This window comes from Ricinus communis, chromosome 1, assembly GCF_019578655.1.
Source record: "Ricinus communis isolate WT05 ecotype wild-type chromosome 1, ASM1957865v1, whole genome shotgun sequence".
NCBI lineage: Eukaryota > Viridiplantae > Streptophyta > Magnoliopsida > Malpighiales > Euphorbiaceae > Ricinus > Ricinus communis.
This window is the reverse complement of record NC_063256.1, coordinates 8122312-8144880: the sequence shown is the minus strand read 5'-3', so window position 1 is coordinate 8144880 and position 22569 is coordinate 8122312. Positions and strand designations below refer to the sequence as shown.

At 34.8% G+C, this 22569-nt stretch overlaps 4 protein-coding genes across 4 annotated transcripts; 3 read left to right on the top strand and 1 right to left on the bottom strand.

Moving 5' to 3' along the window:
* The first annotated feature begins 146 nt into the window (after window positions 1-146).
* Window positions 147-1440, top strand: LOC8265467 (dnaJ homolog subfamily B member 3). Its single transcript, XM_002523088.4, has 5 exons — window positions 147-459; window positions 549-636; window positions 740-813; window positions 946-1002; window positions 1145-1440. Exons 1-5 carry the CDS (start codon window positions 364-366, stop codon window positions 1274-1276), a joined length of 447 nt encoding a protein of 148 aa, XP_002523134.1. The 5' UTR covers window positions 147-363; the 3' UTR covers window positions 1277-1440.
* A 2267-nt stretch (window positions 1441-3707) lies between these two features.
* Window positions 3708-9292, top strand: LOC8265466 (fumarate hydratase 1, mitochondrial). The gene is made up of 18 exons (XM_048377573.1): window positions 3708-3964; window positions 4048-4224; window positions 4351-4468; window positions 4595-4744; window positions 4907-5017; window positions 5201-5284; window positions 5559-5657; window positions 5744-5794; window positions 5896-5945; window positions 6704-6785; window positions 6925-7019; window positions 7112-7178; window positions 7293-7343; window positions 7505-7600; window positions 8162-8260; window positions 8370-8399; window positions 8486-8551; window positions 8871-9292. Exons 2-18 carry the CDS (start codon window positions 4073-4075, stop codon window positions 8955-8957), a joined length of 1488 nt encoding a protein of 495 aa, XP_048233530.1. The 5' UTR covers window positions 3708-3964; window positions 4048-4072; the 3' UTR covers window positions 8958-9292.
* A 910-nt stretch (window positions 9293-10202) lies between these two features.
* LOC8259917 (protein EXORDIUM-like 2) lies at window positions 10203-11574 on the bottom strand. Its single transcript, XM_002523086.3, has one exon. The coding sequence runs from the start codon at window positions 11447-11449 to the stop codon at window positions 10496-10498; it is 954 nt and encodes a 317-aa protein (XP_002523132.1). The 5' UTR covers window positions 11450-11574; the 3' UTR covers window positions 10203-10495.
* Window positions 11575-15641: 4067 nt separating this feature from the next.
* On the top strand, window positions 15642-22187 carry LOC8259916 (ATP-dependent RNA helicase DEAH13). Its single transcript, XM_048375095.1, has 11 exons — window positions 15642-15917; window positions 16046-16115; window positions 16182-16256; window positions 16342-16391; window positions 16477-16537; window positions 16608-16964; window positions 17117-17362; window positions 17456-17686; window positions 18167-18280; window positions 18377-19600; window positions 20043-22187. Exons 1-11 carry the CDS (start codon window positions 15892-15894, stop codon window positions 21483-21485), a joined length of 3897 nt encoding a protein of 1298 aa, XP_048231052.1. The 5' UTR covers window positions 15642-15891; the 3' UTR covers window positions 21486-22187.
* The last annotated feature ends 382 nt before the right edge of the window (window positions 22188-22569 follow it).

Here is a 22569-nt window from a genome sequence, read left to right as displayed (position 1 = left end):
GTTTTACGAACCTCTCTGATTTTGCATCTAAACTGAGCCTTCCAACTCTAATGTGAGCCACATACCATCTCTTCCCACGGACCACCACAAATTATTCCATTGATGCCAAAACACGTGGCCGAGAAATTGTACTCACAAGGGAACCATAATCAGAAAAGTCCAGAATCGGTGGCTGTCCTTCAAAAATCTTGAACAGTTAATTAAAGAAGAAGTCTCTCGAATGTTCTTTTGTGTAGCTTTAAAAAACAAGTACTCGTTTTCGCAGAAACCCATGTTTGTTTTGCATGCACGAGTTTCTTTCTAACTTGCAGAGGCACTTTTATTTTGTTACAATTTTTACATGTTAAACTACTGGTGAAAAGAATGGCAGAGAGCGAGCCTTGTTATTACTCGGTGCTTGGTTTACGTAAACAAGCTTCTGCTACAGAGATTCGCGATGCCTACAGAAAGCTTGCTCTGGTAAAATTTTCTTCTTACGTTGTTCCTTTTTATTGACAAGTTTTTATATTACAAGTTTTTTTGATAATTATATTTCGGGATTTTTGAAGAAATGGCACCCAGACCGGTGGATGAAAGATCCTGTTGTTTCTGGGCAAGCGAACAGGAGGTTTCAGCAAATTCAAGAGGCTTATACAGGTTTTAAATAGAAACCCAACTCCCAATTAAATCAAAATAGTGTTACTAGTACTCATTTTGGTGGAGATTTCGTGTTTGCTGACATCAGTGGGGCAATTTTCAGTTTTATCAGATAAAGGAAAGAGAAAACTTTACGATGCTGGGATGTTAAGCTTTCTGGGTGACGATGATGACGAAGTGAGTCCTTTCTTTCTCTTATTTCTTATTAATTATTGTTTTTGACTGAAGGGAAGCTTTTTTTTTTTTTTTTTTTTTTTATATTTTTATATTTTGGTTCTTGGATGTTGCGTAATGAAATTTCTCAAACAGGGATTCTGTAATTTTTTGCAAGAAATGCTTTTGATGATGGAAAATGTGAATACAAAGGTAATATACAATTACAATTCTTCTTTTACATATTTTACAGCTACTCTGTTAATGAGATTTGACTTATTAGCGCAATTATTGATTTCATCAAGGTTTGATTAATTGACAATGTTTGTTGCCTAATGTTTTTGTTTGTTAACAGGAGGGTGACAATTTGGAAGATCTTCAAGGTTTGTTGATGGACATGATCGCAGAGGATGAAAGAATCAAATTAGGATTTGACTGGGACACTCCCCAAAGTGCTAAAAAAAGGACTCGTTTTACCCACTTATGATTGCTTAATTAGCTCACAAAAATTACTCTCAGGTTGTCAATTTTTAATGCAGATTTTTCTGAATTATTCTGCAGCAGAAAGAAGTTCATTTTTCGATTCCAATTTCTTTGGAAGACAATTTTGTATTTTATGTGTATATAATGAACCATCGCAATTGCTTCCTATGTCTGGAATGTATATATATATATTGGTAAGAAAGAGGGGCAAAGCCCCAACGCAAGAAAACCTCAACCAAGAGCAAAGGAAGAGCAGTCAACCCTCAAAACATCCTGGACTAACAATCTAACTAAATCCGGGGGAGGAAGAATCTAACGCATTCTTGGCCAACCAATTTGATATATTCAATTTCAAGCTAAAAGCTACGCCTTACATTATTTACCAACGACAAACCTTACAGGTTTGGATTTAATCAAAGCTAACTAAGAATAAGAAATTTCTACATGCACCAAACGACTATAATAAATGAAAATCTTGATTGAGTTTTTGGTTTATTTGAGATAGCGCAATAATTAAGGTTAATAGCTTCTTTTTCTTGTATAGTAGAATGAGCAGGAAATATTAACTGGAAACTTCAGTAAAGTTTCTGATGTCTGTTCATTTGAGAAGGTTTTTTAAGGGACTTTTGGGTCACTCATTTAAGAGAAGTCTCTAGAACAAACAAAATATGTGGCCGGTTTATAATTACTTCTTCATATACAGATTATGGGGCTACCCGCCAAATTGAAGCTTGATTCCGTACATGATATAGGAATGCATGGCTCGAGACTCAAAAAAGGAGGTTGAAAATGAAATTCAGTGATAATGATATTGAATCCCAAAGTGATAAGGTTTGAAACCAAATAATGCAGCCCAGAGTCCATTCCATTGGACTCATCTCTTCCACCCAATCATTCAACATTCATTATGAGTTAGATTTGGACTAGACTTGAGCTTTAGAGAGTGAACTTAAACTTAGAGAAGACAGCCTTGGTGTGAGAATATAGGAAAGAAGAAAATTCATTGATTTTCTTACATTCTGCCTTAGAACTCCTCCAGAGTGGGAAGGGGATATGAGCTTTAGGTGTTTGGAGAAGGTTTAGTAGGACGTTGCTGGCGAAATAAATGAAGCCCCTGTCTATCACAAAATCTAAATTTGTATTGGCTATGATAATAACAGGTACCTATTTTCCCAATGCTTCCTTTTCTGTATGCTAGTTAAGGGGCTGAGCTTGGAATAACTTATTTGTAACTTGGTCTAAAATAGTATATCAATAACCGTCGTTTAGTAAATATGTTGTTAGAGATTTCACGTTATAAAAAATAAAAAATACAAACAATTTATGAGCTCAAAGTCCGAATAATCAGATGGTTAGTTTTAGTCATTTAATATTAGTTGAATTTAAATTTAAATTAGAAGAAATTCAATTGAATTTGCTTTATAAGAATGGCCAACTTGTCATGCGAGAATGCTGACGTTGAGATTCAATATATGCTTCTGCTTTGTGATCACTCGCCAGTAGCATGGCTGACAACCACTCTAGGCTGCGCTCATGTTTATTCTTTAACTTTCAGCTTGATTCTGGTGGCAAAATATGAATTTGGTGCTTTGCAGTCAGGGTGCAGGAGAGAAGCTCTCACTTGCGGCTAATACATGTTGGGCAATTTGGCTGGCCAGAAATGAGCATGCAGTCAAAAGTTTCAAAATTGACCTCTTCATATTAACATCAATTTGGATGCATCTTATTCAACTTTAACGAACTAGGCCACTGTTGTAGCCTTATATAGAGACTTTCGAGGCAGACTAGTATTCGGCTATGTTGCTGTCTATCAATGGGATTCCCCTCAGGCTGTAGAAGCCCCAAGGGAGGCAGGCAATTAGGTGCGCAGTCCGGAACAAATGGACTCCAATTGATTGTGAACTGATTCTTTAATTGTTATTATAATTACAACAATGAAGAGTCCTCATGAAAAATCAAAAACTATCTTAGAGAAGTATAAAACTATGACGCTTATCTTTTCAACATTGTTCTTTTTAAGAAAAGAGTTGACGAGGGTTAAAAATCAAGCCGCGGAGTGGACGAGTAAAAATGTTAGTCTACTCTTAAAACCAGGTGGGTACTTGGACCCTCCTAACGATCTTGTTCGTATCCTCCCATCAATGAAACTGAGACGAAATTGGCCGAAAAAGAGAGTAAATTCTTTTAGACATAACAAATACAATCTGTCACTTGGGAAAAAGAAAAATGTGTCACTGATACTACCAATATATATATATATATATATAAAGTGTCACAGAGAAGTGGGCCTCAGCAAACCAATAATTGACAGTCGTCATGAAACCTTCATTTGACCATACCGCAACCATGCCGGAAAGCCCAAAACCAAAAACGCAAACAGACGCCTAAATTGAATAAAAACATGCTGAAAGAATCCCACCTTTTAGCGTCACGTGCCATGCTGCAAAAATCATATCTGCTGCTTTTCTTTTGGTTTCTTCATTGACGGTATAGTCCAAAAGGGTAATGATAATACTAGTTTTTCGGAGGGTAATTCAGTCAATAAGAATATTATGGAGCGCCATAATCAAGCCTTCTGGAGTGGAAATAGCGCTGCTCTACTTAGTCCCAGCTAGTTTTACTTCTCTCTCTGTAGCAACCTCGACTCGCGCGATCCTCCAAATCTTCATCGTTTCGGCTCAAGTTCGATATCGTATGAATCCTTGCTCTTTCTTCCTGTTATTTGTTAATGAATCTGCTTGTGAACATTTGGCGATGATGTTTTTGTTTGTGTAGGATTAGTTGAATTCAAGTAAAGAAAATGGCGATGGGGACTATAGCTCGGCGAATCTCTCGTGAATCGACGACAACGCGTGCGGTAGGATCATTGCGTTATGCTAGCTGGAGATTGTATTCTACTGCCTTCAGAGAAGAAAGGGATACTTTTGGGCCTATTCAAGTACCTAATGACAAGTTCGTGTTTTTCTTTTCCTTTCTTTTTTCTCTTTTTCTTTCTTTTTTCTCTTTTTCTATTTAAGCACGTAGTAGTAATCCCTTAGAAGTTTCTTTGTTTATTGCTTTAATTGTTTTGTGGTTTAGGTTATGGGGTGCACAAACGCAGAGATCACTTCAAAACTTTGAAATTGGCGGTGAGCGTGAGCGGATGCCGGAGCCGATTATTCGTGCTTTTGGCATTCTTAAGAAATGCGCTGCTAAGGTTTTGTTACTGTTGTTATTAAATTCTATTCTTTTCTGCTTTAGTTAGTGCTGTGTTGATTGTTTGTCTTTTGCAATGGTATTATTTGGCTTTAAATAAGGTAGGTGCTGATTTATATTGTTGTAGGTGAATATGGAGTATGGCCTTGATCCATCTATAGGGAAGGCTATAATGCAAGCTGCTCAAGAGGTAGCTGAAGTGAAACTAAATGATCATTTTCCTCTTGTCGTTTGGCAGACTGGCAGTGGCACTCAGAGTAACATGAACGCCAATGAGGTTAGCACAATTCAAATTTTGTTATTTGATGAATTAGTACTAAAAGGCATAGCCTTCTCTACTGTGGAATTCTGTATCGTTATCTGTCAAGGACTTGTAGAATCTATTTTGTTAGTCACTAAGTGGGGTGAAAATGAAGCAACCTTGTGATGGATTTTCCAGGTCATTGCCAATAGAGCAGCTGAGATTCTTGGCCATAAGCGTGGTGAAAAGTATGTACACCCAAATGATCATGTGAACAGATCACAGTCTTCTAATGATACCTTCCCAACTGTAAGTGTGGCTTACTTTTTAACTTGCAGTTACTTGTAAGTCTTGTTTATTTTTCTTCTTTTCTAGTACTTTTTTTATTTACTTACAAATTGTCTATCTGAAACCTTTATGTGTATTTCCCTTGTTGAAATTATTGGTTCGTGTAGCTTTTATTTTAATCAGCTGTCTCTTCTTCTTTTCCAGGTAATGCACATTGCGGCTGCAACAGAAATAAATAAAAGATTGATTCCCAACTTAAGAAACTTGCAGACAACATTACATGCTAAGGTTTGATATTCACTATTCTTCTATAAAATCAAATACAAACATTTAAATAGAATGAACTTCTATATATCCTACACATAGTATAGGCTGTATTGTTTTGTTCTTTTAATATTTTTATGCACTAGGATCAAGCCTCTCAGCTTCATGCTTAAACAGAGCAAGCAGCGCTTTGTATTTTAACATATCTATGAGATGGTGTTTTATGCATTTAATGAATATTCTTGCATTATGCTGCTGTTACTATTACCTCAGGTTAATTGTTGCTTGTCCTGTACAGTCTGTAGAATTCAAAGATATTGTCAAAATTGGACGTACACATACTCAGGACGCAACACCTTTGACCCTCGGGCAAGAGTTTAGTGGCTACACTACACAAGTTAGATATCTTTTCTGCAGCAATTCTCTCCTATTTGGTTGCTTCTTCAATTGTTTGTGTTTACTGTGGTTGTTTATGCCACGTAGGTGAAGTATGGAATTGATAGGATCATGGTTACTCTACCCCGCATGTATCAGGTTGGCCAGACAAATATTAGATAAACTCAATATCTCTATCCTTCTGTCCACTTCTTTTCCCCTTTAAGAGTTTTGACAGCTTAGAGATAATATTTATGCAGCTTGCACAAGGTGGAACTGCTGTTGGAACTGGATTGAACACAAAGAAGGGGTATGTGATGCGTTAAAAGTAAACTTTTTTGTTCTCAAGCTTTGTTACTCCTATGGTTGTATCTATATCATCTTAACTTCATGATCATTGCTTTCATTGTTCTCTTCTAGCTTTTCTTTTATACGTGAATGGATGCTCCCCACCCTGCCCTCCCACCTTCCCTCCTTCTTCCCTGTACAAACTGCACGCATAAAAAAGAAGAGGCTGTTCCCATTTTTCCTATGCTTGCACAGCATTATTTTTGTATGCATTTGTTTTATAAATTATACTAGTCTGTAAGCAAATATGTATCATTTTAAGTGCACATCACTGATGGGTTGTATTTTGTTTACCATAATTACTCGCCTGAAACCATGATCCTAGTTAAAGCATTCACTAGGTGTGAGCTTTCATTTACAGATTTTTTATGTATTGCAGATATTTTGAGTAAAATTCTTTTGTAGGTAAATATTTAATAAATGCGTATGAACGTGTCTTACTTAGCCTATAGTTACATGTAGATATGCAACTAAGAAAGATTACCAGCTGTCACTTGTTTATGTACTCAAAAAAGGAAAAGTTGAAAACATAGATATTTGAGGTATTAGTCTATTCTATTGGACAAACTGATATAAGGTTTTACTCTATTTAGGGCCTCTCTTCTCTTGAGAGCTGACTTGAAAAGTTGATGACTTCTACTAATTGCCTTTGAAAAAAGAGATACATTGCTGACAAGATTTAGAGGTGAAAACAATTACTGATGCTTAACATCTATCTAGGTTTGATGTCAAAATAGCTGCAGCAGTGGCTGAGGAAACAAATTTACCATTTGTCACAGCAGAAAACAAGTTTGAAGCCTTGGTCAGTTTCTATTGTCTCCATGATTGTATCTTCTTTCTCCTTCCTTTCTGCTTAGAAAAAACTTCAACCACACTTATATTGAGAAGTTCATTAAGTTGATTTGCTGTTCTGATTTCATTGTGCTGTGGGGTTGTGACAGGCTGCGCATGATGCTTTTGTTGAAAGTAGTGGAGCCCTTAACACAATTGCTACCTCTCTGATGAAGATTGCAAATGATGTACGGTTATTAGGAAGGTTTGTACACTAGTTGGATGACCCTTTCCCTACCTGCATCATGTCATAAATTGCTATAGCTTTGTTAGTTTTACACTCTTTTCCTTGTTCAGTGGTCCACGATGCGGTCTTGGTGAACTCATACTTCCTGAAAATGAGCCAGGCAGCAGTATTATGCCAGTAATATTCTCTCACTTTTTTCTTTATGGACTAGAAACTTGTTACAATAGATAATTTTTATTATTTTATCTTATATTCCTTATGTAATGCGACCAATTTTTTTTCCTATTTCAGGGAAAGGTTAATCCTACCCAGTGTGAGGCACTTACCATGGTGTGTGCTCAGGTAAAATTTGATGTCATCTACATTTCCATGAAATCAGTTGGGCAACTGGAGGACTCATCTGAAAGCAGTTGATGAGAGTGATGTCTTCAGCTCTTTTTTCTTTATTTGCATTATGGGAACTTTCTCTGAAATTGTATTTATGCATTTTCTAACTTTCACAGGTTATGGGAAATCATGTTGCTGTTACAGTGGGTGGATCAAATGGCCATTTTGAACTAAATGTATTCAAGCCTATGATTGCTAGCAATCTCCTACATGTATGTTGATTTTCCTAGTTATTTGATGTGCTATTCTTCTTCTTTAATAAGTTCCAAGTATCAATTCCTTGACACTATCTGATATGAGATTATGTGATGGTTTCTTATGTAAATTAATTCCAGCAGTTTTTGACTTTGTACATCCTTGGAAACAAAAGTGAAATGAAAGATTTTATTTGAAGTTTTATACTAATTGGTGGTTGCATAGGGAAAAATAGTGCTTCTTGCTCAATGTTAAAATAAAGATGGTTTGAGCTAAACCAGTTGCAAGAAAATTCTCTATGTTATTTGAGTTTTCAAGCTATAGATGCATAATGATGTACTTCCATATGGCATCTTTAGGCAACTGATAAGAATTTTGGTGTTTCTTTGTACTGGCAAAAAATGCACAATAATATATTATGCTGTCAATGCAGCAATTTTGAGTTTACTTGAATTTATCCATGTGGCTGAATATCTGTGCTTCTTTACTCAATCATTGTTTTGGACTTATAGTTGACAGTCATGGAGAGCATTAGGGCTTCTTTACTGAACTATTGCGTTACAATATTTTGGTGACAGTCAGTAAGATTGCTTGGAGATGCATCTGCTTCCTTTGAGAAGAACTGCGTGAGGGGAATTCAAGCTAATAGGGAAAGAATTTCCAAATTACTTCATGAGGTCAGTTCCTGCTAAAATTCAGAATGTTTAGATGAATCTTGGATTTGATAGATTGGAAACCTGATTGATTGTGTTTTCCTGCCATGTGACAAATTGCATGATCTTGCAGTCGCTAATGCTTGTCACATCCTTAAATCCTGTAAGTTCTTATTCCACATCCATATTTATGTCTTCTTTGCTTTCTACACTTTCAATTTTTGACTTACACGACTAGCTTTTCTTCAGAAAATTGGTTATGACAATGCTGCAGCAGTTGCCAAGCTTGCTCACAAGGAAGGAAGTACTCTAAAGGTCATAGTTTCTTCTTATCTTTTGATTCTATGTTTATGTGATCTGTGATGTATGTATACTTTGATGGTTTCTATTCTAGTTAGATTCATGAATCTGGCAACATCATGCAAGACAATTCTCAGTTCAATAGCTGCCAAGGGCAAAAAAATGCACCTAAAATAATTTAACTTGGATTGATAATGCCTTAGAGGAAAGAAGTGCTTTTGCAAAGCAGGATATTTATAGTTTATATATTTGTGTGCGTATATACCTCTTCCTTAATGGCCTTGAAAACTTTAGATTGATAAACTATTGTATCTTGCAACATTTAATTCTGCAGGAAGCTGCATTGAAACTTGGAGTGCTCACCGGTGAAGAATTTGATAACCTTGTGGTGCCTGAAAAAATGATTGGCCCATCTGACTGATTAACCTACAAGGGGTTTCATGCTTCTGAGGATTGTTTTCCTGATGCTTGGACATTGCATGTTCATTGTGGTTTATGCAACAGATCGCATGTGGGGAATAATAATGTAGGCGGAGAATCTATTTTGTTAAAACATAAAACACATTTTTAAGAGGTTTTCCTCCAGTTGGCTTCTCTTATTCATCAGATAAGTAACAACCGACTATTTAAGGGGTTAATAATAGAAAGCCGCCTCCATTTTTTGTAAGGTTCTTTTCCAGTGTAATTGAGAAATCACATGCGGCAATGTAAAATGTTATTCTTTTGGAAGGAGATTTCGAAAACACTTTACTAGTATAGCGCTGCATTTTTGTTTTATGTATGTGTCCTAATGAAATCTGCTAGCTTATGCTGCACATGGAGATGTTATTTGCATTTGCATGATTAAGTTTCTTCTCCCCTCCTTCTTCTCTTAGTTGAAAGCAAACATGACTTGGATAATTCAGGGTGCACTTTCAGGTCTAATGACCCTAAACATGCACCAATTTCTCGTCCTGATTTGCAGGCACGCTTTCTTTTAGATGATACTCTAATGTAATTTATAAACAGGGCATAAACTGAACTTATGTCTAGGAACAATTCGGACAACCTTTGGCTTAAAATAAATAAAAGTAAAGGGTAGTTTTTTTGATAACTCAATTTATCACTAAGTATATACTCTTTGTTATTTTTAAGATAGTTTGATCATAGTAGTAGGTTCAGTTAAGTAAAAAATTACTTGAACTGCTGCTTTACAGTAAATTACTTTAAATTTCTACTTAAAACCTTAAATTATTAGTTTATCAATATATTTTAGATTTGATATAGTGATTTTATGACCTTTAACACATTTTTGAATCAAAACTATCACATTAAAAATTCTGTATTTGACTTTTATATCTTTAATATATGGTAAGTTATTTTTTATACTATTGTTGTATATTTCTTTGAAAGAAATTATTTTCACTATATTGTTGTTGTTTTTATATTTTTATAATTATTTCAAATATGCATTTCATAGCCAATATTAAAACTAATATAACAAAGGCATAGATATCGGATCAGGAATTTCGATGATTCTGAATAATTGTAGTTATCAAGAATTTCATTAGTTTATTAAGGGATTAATTTTTCAGTGTTTAATTTTCAGTTTTATCTAAAGCAAAGAGGGGGAATCGAGATTTATAATTGCATAATAAAAATCCATTTCAAGAGTTTTGGAAGCATCTGGAGACCGAAGCAGGCAAGTAGAATCTGCTTTTGTTTAATGTCTAGTTTCAACCAGAAAGACAATATTGGCTATTCACAACCATCTAAATCTGTTATGTAATTACTATATGTAAATACACTCCTTTTCTCTTATGCCAGCCACATGATACCAAGAACAAGGAAAAAGAAATAAAACATTGGATATGGACTTCAGCTATATCCAATTATTCAATACTACAGTATCTACTCACACCTGCAATTTCTCAAGCTTATTTCTATCAATATCTGCATAAACCTGATAGTAATTCTAATTTAAGTAATAACCTTGCAGCTGGAGCTCGAAAAGTCCCAAATCGCTGGAAGGAGAAATTTCTTGCCATTTTCACCATGAACATTATAACTCGCCTTGCTTTCTTTATCCTGAATTAGATGTCCAGGATTTCCTGGGTAAGCTCCAGCACCAAACATTCCAGGACAAGCCGTAACAGCCTCTAATGGTGCCAAGGCATCACCTTGAAAATACCCATCTTTATAAGGATTTGTGGCAGCTCCTGCAAGAACAGTAGCAATGTTTATAATCATTCCATCAGCAGCAACGCCGTTAGGTGGTACCAGCGCAGGACCTGGAGGACCATAAGCTGGAATTGCATAAGGCCAGGCGCATAAACCAGGACATTGCGAAGAGTCACCTACATGTGCATACACCAATCTTTTATTGGAAGGCCCAACACTAGTCTCATGAAAACCACAAGAGCCCATGCAAAACTTCTCCACGATCACATCCTTAGAAGTCATAACCAAGTATATACCATTATAATCTACAGGTAATCTATCACCCTTTATCTTCTTATTGACAATCTCTTGAATTTCGCCACGATGAAGCCTCTTTCCAAAAGAATATATATCACCAGCTTGTTTAGCGAGTTTAACGATTCCTGAAACTGGGTTGTTTTCCTTGTCCTTGTAAGAAGCTGTTGTTTTCCACCAGGTTAAGACACTAGGCTCTTCATGATCTTTTTGATCGAAAGAATCAAAGAAATCAATTATGGATGTTCTATCCTCTATAGAGAAAGCTCCATACCATATAATGTACACGTTGATACCACTTGGTTCCGTCAAGAGATGGCCGCCATGGTAGGTGATAGTAGAGGATGTTGATGGTAAAGAAGAAGAATGATTTTGGGTTTGGTTGATAGCATATGATCCGGGTGCTAAGAACAGGGCAATGGTAGTAAGGAGAGGGTAAAGCAGAGATGTTGCTAACATTTTTTGACCTTTCTTTTGGTTATTATTAATTTGTTCTTGTGGAGTGAATGATAGAATGTTATGTCTAAGAGACTAATTAATCACCTTTTTTATAGAGAGCTTCTATAACTGTAAGGTCCTATTATAAGTAAATTTTATGATGCTCATTAACTTAGCTACTCCCTTTTAATTTCTCTTTCAATAATTTAGTGATTTTCACTTCTATTACATTTATCAAAATAAATATTGGCTAAAATAATAATTAATAATATTATTATTATAATTCTTAGTATTTGAGCTCAATGAAGTTTGCATTCTGAGGCCAACTTGCAAAGTGACTTTTTAAATTATTTATTTTTCAATTATTATCATATAAATAATTGTTGAATTTGATCTAATTTCATATTTGTAACTTATAGGTCGACCTCCCTAGAGAAAAAAATATATGATTATTGTCACTTTCTTTTGAGAAAAATTCTTGTAAATGGACAGCATAAAACTTCATTTTCCAAGAGATGCTGAGAAATTAGGATAATGATGGAGTCACATATGAAGATTACAGTATATGCTTATTCTGGAAAACAATAGTTTTGCACAATTACATCTGCAGTTATGTAATGTGGGTTCATTACCGTTCAATTGTGAACAGTTCAGGCTTACGTGGGGGTTCCTCTTCCTGTGTATTTTTTTTATATATGGAGAAGCCATAACTGAAAAATCACTATTTTAAGAGGGTTCTAAAGCAACAATGAAACAGAGATGTAAAGCTTTGCTACTTTGATCTTTATTATAAAAGCAAATACAAGTAACTAACTATCTTCATTTTCAGAGTGATTAATATTAGCAGATTAGATGTAATGTCAAGGCATATCTTGAGAATCTATAATTAAACTGAATTATATATCCTATGGTTCCTTGGTATGAGATTATGATTCTGGACCGGCTTGCGTAGAGCTTCCCATTGTCTCTCCAAATGGGTACTTTTCATATCACATCTTTATGGAAGATTTTTGACCCTACAAAGATTTTAGTTTTTTTTTTTTTCTTTTTCATTTTTTCAATAATAGCAAATCATTAGCAACTTATGCAGAAGAATGACAATAGCCAATGCCTTGCAGTAGAAGTAGCAATTGAACCCAAAATAAGAGTCGGTTATGCTATTCATATTTCTTCTAGTAAGTGCTACCTCGCCATAATAGGCGGTGCTAATGCATAATTATTAATAAATTTATTATATAAATTTTAAGTTTAAAATATTTTATTCTAATAAAAGTTATTATATTATAAAATATAATTTATTTAATTATTTATTTATTTTAATAGCAATTAATATTATTATTTTATTTATATAATTTTAAAATTTAATAGTTATAAAAATAATTAGAAAACTCATAATAAATATATAGTAAATTAATGTCATTATGTAATCACTCATTTCTTATTATATTTGATTACTATTTTATTTTAATAAATATTTAGTAATATCATTTTATTTATTTGTGCTAATGGCCAATCATTAATAATTTTATAATTTGAATTTTTAAATTTAAAGTATCTTATTTTAATTATTAATATATTATATTATAAGAAAATAACTGTTTCTAGCTATATTTTAATTTAACATGTACTTAATTACCATTTTGCTTTAATGTTTTTAAAATTTAATGGTCATAAAAAATAGTAAAAAGTAGATATAAATAATAAATTAATGGCATTTATATAATTATTAATTTTTTGATTATATTAGTTATCATTTTATTTTAATAAGCACTTAAAATTATTATTTTATTTTATTAGTATTTAATATTATAATAAATTATTATATAACCATATCAAAGCCACGTATATTATTTATTAAAATTTTATATGATGTTGCTTTATAAAATATTTCCAAAGTTATGAGAAAACTTGACGTTGTAATAGATTTTTAATTAATCACTAAAAAGGAGTAATGAAGATAGCCCAAATAGCTGATATTTTAGGCTTTTTCCAAAAGGATACAGTTAGAAATAGCAGGCATTTACAGGTAAAAGTTTAGGCAATTTTAGGTTTGGTTGTACCAATAATATTAATTCAAACTACACGCATGGTTCCTGCCCTTTTAGGTCAGGCTACATAAATAAAGTAGATGAAATAAAAACTAATGTTTCATAATTATTGTATTGATTTGATGGTAGTACCATGCAGAGTATGATACAGAAATATGTCAATTTGATGGGCTCCATATAATTAATGCTTAAGATAAGCATAATTAGCTTGCTGATGATTATGAGGTGAAGGGTAAATGAAGATGTATTATGAAATGAGTTGAAGAACCCACTTCTGTTTCTTCTTGTTAAAATGAAAATGAAAAAGATTGCATTATACCTTTAATCTAATTGGCCTTATATAAAACCACCCAATTTGTGTAAGCTTTAGTCACCATTCTTTTTTTGTGACTCTTACATTGCTGTGCTATAACAACTATTTCTGATGCTTCTTCACACCAACCAATTCTTCAATCTTTCTGGATTGGCTTTCACTTGATTTTGCAATCATGAAGTTTATTTTTAAGACTTCTTTTCTCATAAAAAGCTTATTTTTTATAATTATTTTTTTTAATGTATTCATGTATTTCACAATATACATAATAGAGATAATTTTGTTAAAGAAGACTCCAACTTATCTTTGGGTATTTCTGGAGCTGCCAATGGTACAATCTGGATTACAATCAGCTCAGAACCGCTTGTTATGGTCCTTCCTGAGCATGAATTCTGGTTCTTACTATGCATGAATCCACCATTTTCAAGCCAAAAGATACCAGTTTGATTTCACGTATATGAGTCGAGTTCCATTCAATCAATATCTGGTAAGACTAAAGTTTAAAATATAACATGTATTACTCCATCACATCTTTGGACCTGAATATCTACTGTGCTTCTATATTACTTTACAGGTTTCAGCTCGAAATATCAACAAATTTAGCCTCACTTTATTTTGTATTAAAATATTTATTTAATAACAGACATAACTAATAATTGAATTCTAGATTTTTTTAATCATAGAAGTTTTATCAAAAATCATTCCACACAAAAATTTAAACTGTTAATTAAAATTTTAAGACCTAACAATGTTAATATTAAAAAACATAGAATTAAAATCTCTCTTATTATTGTAAGCACAGGATATTATATTTATATAATTTTAACTATCAAATTTATAATCAATTATTAATATTTATTATTATTTATTAAAATAACTATCTATTATCTGAAATTTAGTTTTAAGCTTTTAATAATTTAATATAAAAACTTAAAAATATAATAATTATGTGGAAATGGAAATTATAAATATAATAAGTTATGTTAAATTACACAATGAAAGTATTTCAATTAAAAAAATGTATTTTTTCCATTTTAAATATGCTCAACAACGCGGTTAGGAGGGGTCTTACATACTTATCCTCAAACTATATTATGGTTCGACCCAGATATAATATATGCATCAAAATTTTAACAAATATGTAAAAAATTAATGGTGCTTCAAAGTATTGACGCGGATTTTTTTAAAAGAAATTCATATTGATTAAATTTGTACTAAATAATAATTAAACATGTACAAAATGTTTACTATTTAAACGTTAAATATTCACTGTTTATTAACTTTACTTTGTTAAAAAAAATTATACCACAATATAAATATTTATAATATTAATTTTAGCTTAAATTTTTTTATTTATTAACTGCAATAATAATTTATATTATATTATATATGTCAGTTTAAATTAATGTGGTATTTATTAATATAAACTAATGAATAATGCTTATGTCAACTATAAATATTTTGATATGCATGGCAAAACTAGTGAATCTAACTTTCGTAAAAAAATCAAATATCATTTTTATATAAAATAATATTCATAGTGATATATATATATATATATATATTAATTTAATGAAAATAAATTAACGAAAATACAAATCATAAATCACCAACAACCTTTTCTAAAACAATAATCAAGATATAATTCCCGGAGTCACTTCAGGACAATTTTTTTTCTCTTTTATTTTGTTTTTTTAAAAAAAAAATGGTAATCAGTCTCTTTTTAAATAATTTGGACTTGGGCCACATCTTCATAATTACGGAATTAGGCTTGTTGAATGACACATCCTACGCTTAGGGTCTGATTTAGTGTTTAAAGACAGGGCTTACTTAATCAGATGGGCCTTCCCATCCCTAGAATTAAAATAAAATCACCCTCGCTTTTCTCTTCTCTTTCAGACACATACCCGGCGTCTCATATCGCAGTGTAGTGAACGACTTTTGCCGTTTTTTCTCTTCACAATCTCTTCATATTTATATATAAGAAAGCATTAGTTCGAGACTTATCTCCGTTGTTAAATTTGAACGTGAAATTTCTTTCTTTCTGTATTTCTGGGTAATTCTTCAGCGGCCACATCTAGTTTTAGCTTTACAGAGTCGACATGGAACTGTCTATAGAAAATTCATGGTAATCTGAAAATTTTCTTTTTCTTTTTAATGTTCCCTTACCCTTTGTTCCTTCGGCTTTACTCTGTTTTTTTGTTGAGAAAACTATGGGAAACAAAGCTACTAACAACGTTGCTTGCAATTTGGTAGTTTGGAAGGTGATAGCAATGCATTAATCTTGCCTGCGAAGAAATCAAATAAAAGGAAAGGAATGAATCGGGTATGTGCGGCGGATATTGGTTTATGTTAATGTTTAATTGCTTGGCTTAACTCTATTGTTGTACAGAAAGATGAAAGATTCCAACAAAATAAACAACCAAAGCTGAGCAAATACCAGCAAAGGAAATTGAAGAAGCTGGAGGTGTGTGATTGTTAATTGCTTCCAGCTTGCTTTATTTCATCTTCCTTTAAATTGAAGTTTTGAGGAAGCTTTTGTTCTTATGCAGGAGGAGAAGGAGAAAGAATTTTTGCTAGCAAAAAGCATTGAGACCTTGGAGTATGTCACCGCCTTTTAGTGCCTCATTCTTGTTTGTTATCTCCCCAAGAAGCTTTGACATTAGCCGATGTAAATTTATTTTCAGGAAATACAAGATACCTGAGGATGCCTTTTCTCTTCTCCGATCATCAAAAAATATAAGTCGGGTCTGTATCATTGTTTAATTTTCATAATTAGGAGCGTGTTAGGTTCCTTATTAAGTTTATCTTCATTCAGGTTGAAACTGTGAAAGAAAAACGCATTATGGCTGTACAATTTTCCAAGGCAGGTCTAGGAGTTTCACATGGTGATGGTACTTCCCGTGAGACAGAAGCTGAATCAGAAAAAACGCACTCACAGCAAGCTATGGATGAGAATGACCTTTGGCTTCAGCCTTTGGTGACAGAAACTGAAATCGTAATTGATGCTTCTAATCCAATGGCTAGTTGCCAAAAGCTAGGTAGTGGCAATACACCTGGCCTGGATGGTGCATCTGCTTCTGTCTTCTCAGCTGAAGAAGTTTGTAGTCTCAATACCTGTAAACCTATTCAAGAAGACTCTAAGCATTCTTCATTAGAAACCTCACAGTCAATGGTAAGTTATTTGTGTAACTTTGGCATCACAGATTCAGCAAACTTATTTGATATAATAAGTCACACCTTTAAGTCTGCAAGTACTGAGATATTTTTAATTGTATCTTTGTTTGGTGCTGTCTGATTACTGACTTGGTTTATTACATGGAATAGGGTAAATCAGATGAGAAAGTAATCGTAGATTCGGCAAAGCCTAGCAATTTACCAGATTGTTCTTTGCAAAGACATATAGAAACCCCAACAGTGGTGCATGTGGTAAGGCCAAATGAGGTGGAAGAGAAGAGGAAGGATCTTCCAATAGTTATGATGGAGCAGGAGATAATGGAAGCTATAAATTATCATTCCACTGTTATTATCTGTGGAGAAACTGGGTGTGGCAAAACTACACAAGTTCCTCAGGTTGGTTTATTTGACGCTTCTTACTGTTTATTTTTCAATTTTTAAACTGCTTATATGTTTAGGAGCATCCTAATTTCAGCTTCATCGTTTCAGTTCCTCTATGAAGCAGGCTTTGGTTCTAATCAGTCTCTTGCTCGAGGTGGGGTTATTGGAGTTACTCAACCACGTCGTGTTGCTGTTCTTGCAACCGCTAGACGTGTGGCATATGAGCTTGGCCTTCATCTTGGTAAGGAGGTTGGCTTTCAAGTGAGACATGACAGGAGGATTGGAGACAGTTCTGCAATCAAATTTATGACTGATGGAATTTTATTACGAGAACTTCAGGTTTACTTCAACTGCATTTTGGTGTTCTAAAAGATGATGTGCCAACAATACATGTGATAATAGTCTTAGGTTTTGCCTTACGTTGTTAGATAGCGCTGCAATATGAGAAAAAACAAAGAAGTAACTGAAAAGTATAATGTTGCTCCACATATCTATCCATTTCCAACCCCAGTGGAAATTTCTCCTGGAAATTTTAAGTTTCTTGGATATGTAGCTGTATCAATTGGATTTGAGGTTGTAAAATTCTGATATTGTTGTAATATCTGTAGCATATTCTTTTTTGAATGGATGTGTGGCATATTGATGGACTATATGGTCTGCTAAAGCCTTTTTTGGCATTGCTTGCAAAGTCATCTGTTTATGAGCTAGCATTACCTGTCAAGAGCACGAATAATGACAATTGTTTAGTAAAACTGGACTTCCTTATGCTATTATTTTTTTTTTTCTATTGTTTCACTATAGGATTATTTTGCCTTGCAGAGTGATTTTTTATTAAAGCGTTACTCTGTCATAATACTGGATGAAGCTCACGAGAGAAGTGTGAACACAGACATACTCATAGGAATGCTCTCTCATGTCGTTCGACTCCGCCAGGTAAAATTTGAAACAAACTTTAAGCAGTAAAGAAAAAGGTTATGGCTCTTCTGCCTCCTCTATATATACTATATACAATCTTGTTCTCAATTGCAGAAGACATATGAGCACCAACAAAAGTTGGTGCTTTCAGGACAAAGCATAACCCCTGAAAATATGATTTTTCCCCTCAAACTAGTCCTGATGAGTGCCACTTTGCGAGTGGAAGATTTTGTTTCTGGAACCAAGTTATTGCGTTACTCTTCTCCTGTCATTGAAGTTCCCACCAGACAGTTTCCAGTAACTGTGCATTTTTCGAAGAGAACAGATATTGTGGACTACATTGGCCAAGCCTATAAGAAGGTCATGTCAATCCACAAGAGGCTGCCACAAGGAGGCATACTAGTGTTTGTCACGGGGCAGAGAGAGGTAGAGTACTTGTGCCAGAAGTTACACAAAGCATCAAAACAACTGACTACTAGAGCTGTTGAGGGGAACGAATTCTCCACTGCATCTGAAATAAATTCGATCGAGGGAATTAACATGAAGGACATCAATGAGGCATTTGAGAATCGGGGGAACTCAGATGAACATCAAACTGACAGATTTAGCTCCCTCGATGAAGATGTGCCATTTTTTAATGAGGATGACTCAGATATCTCTCATGATTCAGAAACAGAGAGCGAATTGGAATTTGTCAGTGATGATGTAGATTCCGCTGACCAGAGCATTCACAAAAATGGCAGTAATGTCTTAGATGTTTTAGGAGAGGAAGGGAGTCTTTCCTCTCTAAGGGCTGCTTTTGAAGCATTGGCTGGAAAGCCTGAATCTGAAACTAATTCTGAGGGTAAACAGACTCCTTTTGTGCCAGAAGAATGGGTAGAGCAGTCTAACCACAGTGTAGGGAAGAATAGTAGAGGAGGTAAGGGCATCTCTATTGGTGCATTGCGTGTTTTGCCTCTTTATGCCATGCTTCCTGCAGCAGCACAGTTGCGTATATTTGATGAGGTCAAGGAAGGGGAGCGGCTTGTTGTGGTTGCCACTAATGTTGCTGAAACCTCTTTAACCATCCCAGCCATAAAGTATGTTGTTGATACTGGAAGGGAAAAAGTGAAGAACTATAACCCCTCTAATGGCATGGAAACATATGAAATACAATGGATCAGTAAGGCATCAGCTGCTCAACGGGCTGGACGAGCTGGTAGAACTGGGCCTGGCCACTGTTACCGCCTCTATTCATCTGCAGTCTTTAATAACATACTCCCTGACTTCTCTTGTGCTGAAATCTCTAAAGTGCCTCTTGAGAACATTGTTCTTATCCTGAAATCCATGAGCGTTAAGGTGTGCTTCATTGCATGTTTTGGTGGTTGACTATTTTATTGTTGAATTTTTTTTTTTGAACCAATTGTTGAATATGATGGATGATTGCTTGATGGTAATCCTGTGCATATTGGTTTTATGACCAATTAATTTTCCAATAGTGTGTTTCAGGGCTTTTTTTTTCAAATCTCTGGTTCACGTGCTATTCCCAAGTATTCAGTCTCAGCACAACTAAATTAGTGGCTTTGGAGTGCAAAGGCCTGAAGCCTGTTGATCTGTTTTGTGTCCTATGAATATTTTGTACATTGTTGGCTTGATGTTTTGGATCTATCATTCATGGCCATTTACAAGTTTCCTTAAATTTGTGATTATGCGCAGTTCATAGAAGCTATAGGTACATCATAACTATCTAATCCTTCTACTAATTATTGTTTTTTCTATTTTTTCTTTTTATCTAATCCAGGTAGAAAATTTCCCTTTTCCAACTCCTCCAGAGGCCAATGCATTGAAAGAAGCAGAAGATTGCTTAAAGATTCTTGAAGCACTTGATGAAAATGGGAGATTGACAGCCCTCGGGAAGGCCATGTCTTATTTTCCCATGGGTCCTCGCCACTCTCGAATGCTTCTTACTGTTATCCAAATTTTGAAGTTTAGAAATTTTGCCAGGCCGCATCTGATTCTAGGTTATGCAGCTGCAGCAGCTGCAGCATTGAGCTTGTCTAATCCTTTTCTGATACAGTTTGAAGGAAGTCAGGATGATAACAATGTCTTAGATCAGGATGGGGGATCTGGCACCTTAGACAATAAGAAAAACTTGGACAAGCAGGAAAAATTGAGAAAAAAGAAACTGAAAGAGACACTCAAAGTCTCTCGAGAAAAGTTTTCCAATCTGACCAGTGATGCTCTGACTATAGCCTATGCATTACAGTGTTTTGAACTTTCTAATAGCCCAGTTGAGTTCTGCTCTGAAAATGCACTACACCTTAAAACCATGGAAGAAATGTCCAAGCTAAGAAAGCAGATTCTCCAACTAGTCTTTAATAAAAATGTTAATCATGGGTTTGAGCAGGATTTCTCTTGGAGTCATGGAAACATGGGGGATGTAGAACAAGCTTGGAGGGTCTTATCCAGAAAACTTAAATTGGATGAGGAAGAGCTCTTATGCCAAGCTATCTGTGCTGGCTGGGCAGATAGAATTGCAAAACGAATCAGAGGAGATTCAAAGTCATCTGAAGGGGACAGAAGAGTAAATTCTGTACGGTATCAAGCCTGCAAGGTTAAAGAAGATGTATTCCTCCATCGTTGGTCATATCTTTCGAGTTCACCTCCTGAGTTTCTGGTATACAGTGAATTGCTGCATACAAAGCGGCCATACATTCATGGAGCAACAAGTGTTAAACCAGAGTGGATTGTCAAATATGCTGGGTCTTTATGCAGACTTTCTACTGTTGAGGATCCCAAACCATATTATGAGCCTGAAACTGATCAAGTATATTGTTGGCTCAGGCCAACTTTTAAGCCTCATCTGTGGCAGCTTCCACTGTGCAGTCTGCCAATTAGCAATGACATAGATCGTGTGAAGGTCTTTGCTTGTGCCTTGCTTGAAGGCCAGGTTTTGCCATGCTTAAGACCCTGCAGGGAACATATGGCAGCCCGTCCTAGTATCATTTTGAACCAAGAAGCCGCAGGTGAAAGTCGGGTTGGAAACCTTTTATACAAGTTAAATACAAAGTTCGTTGATAGCTGTGCGATGTTAAGAGAGCTGTGGAAACAGAATCCTGATGAACTGCATTCTGAGATTCTACACTGGTTTAAGAAGACTTATTACAGTAAATTTGGAGAACTTTGGTCAAGAATGCATATCGAAGTTCAGTTGGAGCCCCATGAACGCTTTAGCAAAAGGTGAAGAAAAAAGGGCTAGTTTGTGAGCTAGATACAAGATGTCCAATTATTGATGGGTTATTCGTTGTCTGAAAGAGCTGCCTTGGTTTGACAAGGAAAAGAAGTAACACAAGTAATTTCCTCTGTAATTTAGGCTAAATCCACCAATTAGCTTATGCCTAAGGTAATCTGGGGGCTCATCTTTGCTTGGAGTAGAAATATGGATATAGATGAGTAAACAAGTAAACAAGTTTGCTGTTGTTCTCCCTTGGTGGTGAAGTTCAAGCGTTAAGCTGTCACCTTGGGAAAGCATCATTATTTCTTTCTGAGACAGTTCCAAAGCAAGCAGTAGATTATCTTAACAAAGTCTGCTGATGATGATGGTCAATACTCCCCTAGTAGATACTGAAGACGAGCTGATAAGATTTGTCTCTTATGATGTTAGTTAATGGCTGACTGGATGGCTAAAAATAGTTGGTTGGTTTGTGCCATTGTAATTGGGTTGACCAACTACGGAATATCTACTAAATGATTCAGCTTTAGTCCTCTTCTTCCATCCAATGCTGAATCAAATTCACTGATCTAGATCTTGGTAGGGCATGCAATATTGCAATATAATGGAGAAAGCCTGTCCATTCCTCTCGGCAAATGAGAGGCAATTAAAAACAGAAATGAAACTTTACTTCTTTTTTTTCTCTTTAAATCAAATGAACTAAAGTTGTCCTTTCGTGCTTGTTGAAATGCTATCAAACCCTTGATACAGTGTTCAGTCTATCTTCAGGGCTTGGTTTGATTCAACCGTAATGACCAAGTTCAATGGAAAATGTATTTCATTTAGGTGTCTGTCATGCTCAATCACAGTTTGTCGTTTCGCTGAAATCTTCAGTCAATTCATAACCGAGCACTAAAGATGCCGATTTCACAAAGGCACAAAAGCATGTTAAAAATGACATATAATCTGGAATTTGTACGATTACTATTATTCTTATATGCACTTTGGTTTAATTCTCGTAGAATTGCGGCCTGCAGCAGCCAAATGCATTGAACTTGCGATTTTCCTTTTGCGTGTGCACCGGATATGAAGATTTGATGGATGTGTCCCTTTGGCA

Coding starts and splice junctions, on each gene's coding strand:
- LOC8259917 (XM_002523086.3), bottom strand. CDS start 11,449: ATGTTAGCAACATCTCTGCTTTACCCTCTCCTTACTACCATTGCCCTG.
- LOC8265467 (XM_002523088.4), top strand. CDS start 364: ATGGCAGAGAGCGAGCCTTGTTATTACTCGGTGCTTGGTTTACGTAAA. Junction 460..548: donor CCTACAGAAAGCTTGCTCTG/GTAAAATTTTCT, acceptor GGATTTTTGAAG/AAATGGCACCCAGACCGGTG. Junction 637..739: donor AATTCAAGAGGCTTATACAG/GTTTTAAATAGA, acceptor GGCAATTTTCAG/TTTTATCAGATAAAGGAAAG.
- LOC8265466 (XM_048377573.1), top strand. CDS start 4,073: ATGGCGATGGGGACTATAGCTCGGCGAATCTCTCGTGAATCGACGACA. Junction 5,018..5,200: donor CTAATGATACCTTCCCAACT/GTAAGTGTGGCT, acceptor CTTCTTTTCCAG/GTAATGCACATTGCGGCTGC. Junction 7,601..8,161: donor TTGCTAGCAATCTCCTACAT/GTATGTTGATTT, acceptor TTTTGGTGACAG/TCAGTAAGATTGCTTGGAGA.
- LOC8259916 (XM_048375095.1), top strand. CDS start 15,892: ATGGAACTGTCTATAGAAAATTCATG. Junction 15,918..16,045: donor CTGTCTATAGAAAATTCATG/GTAATCTGAAAA, acceptor GCAATTTGGTAG/TTTGGAAGGTGATAGCAATG. Junction 17,363..17,455: donor AAACTACACAAGTTCCTCAG/GTTGGTTTATTT, acceptor TCATCGTTTCAG/TTCCTCTATGAAGCAGGCTT.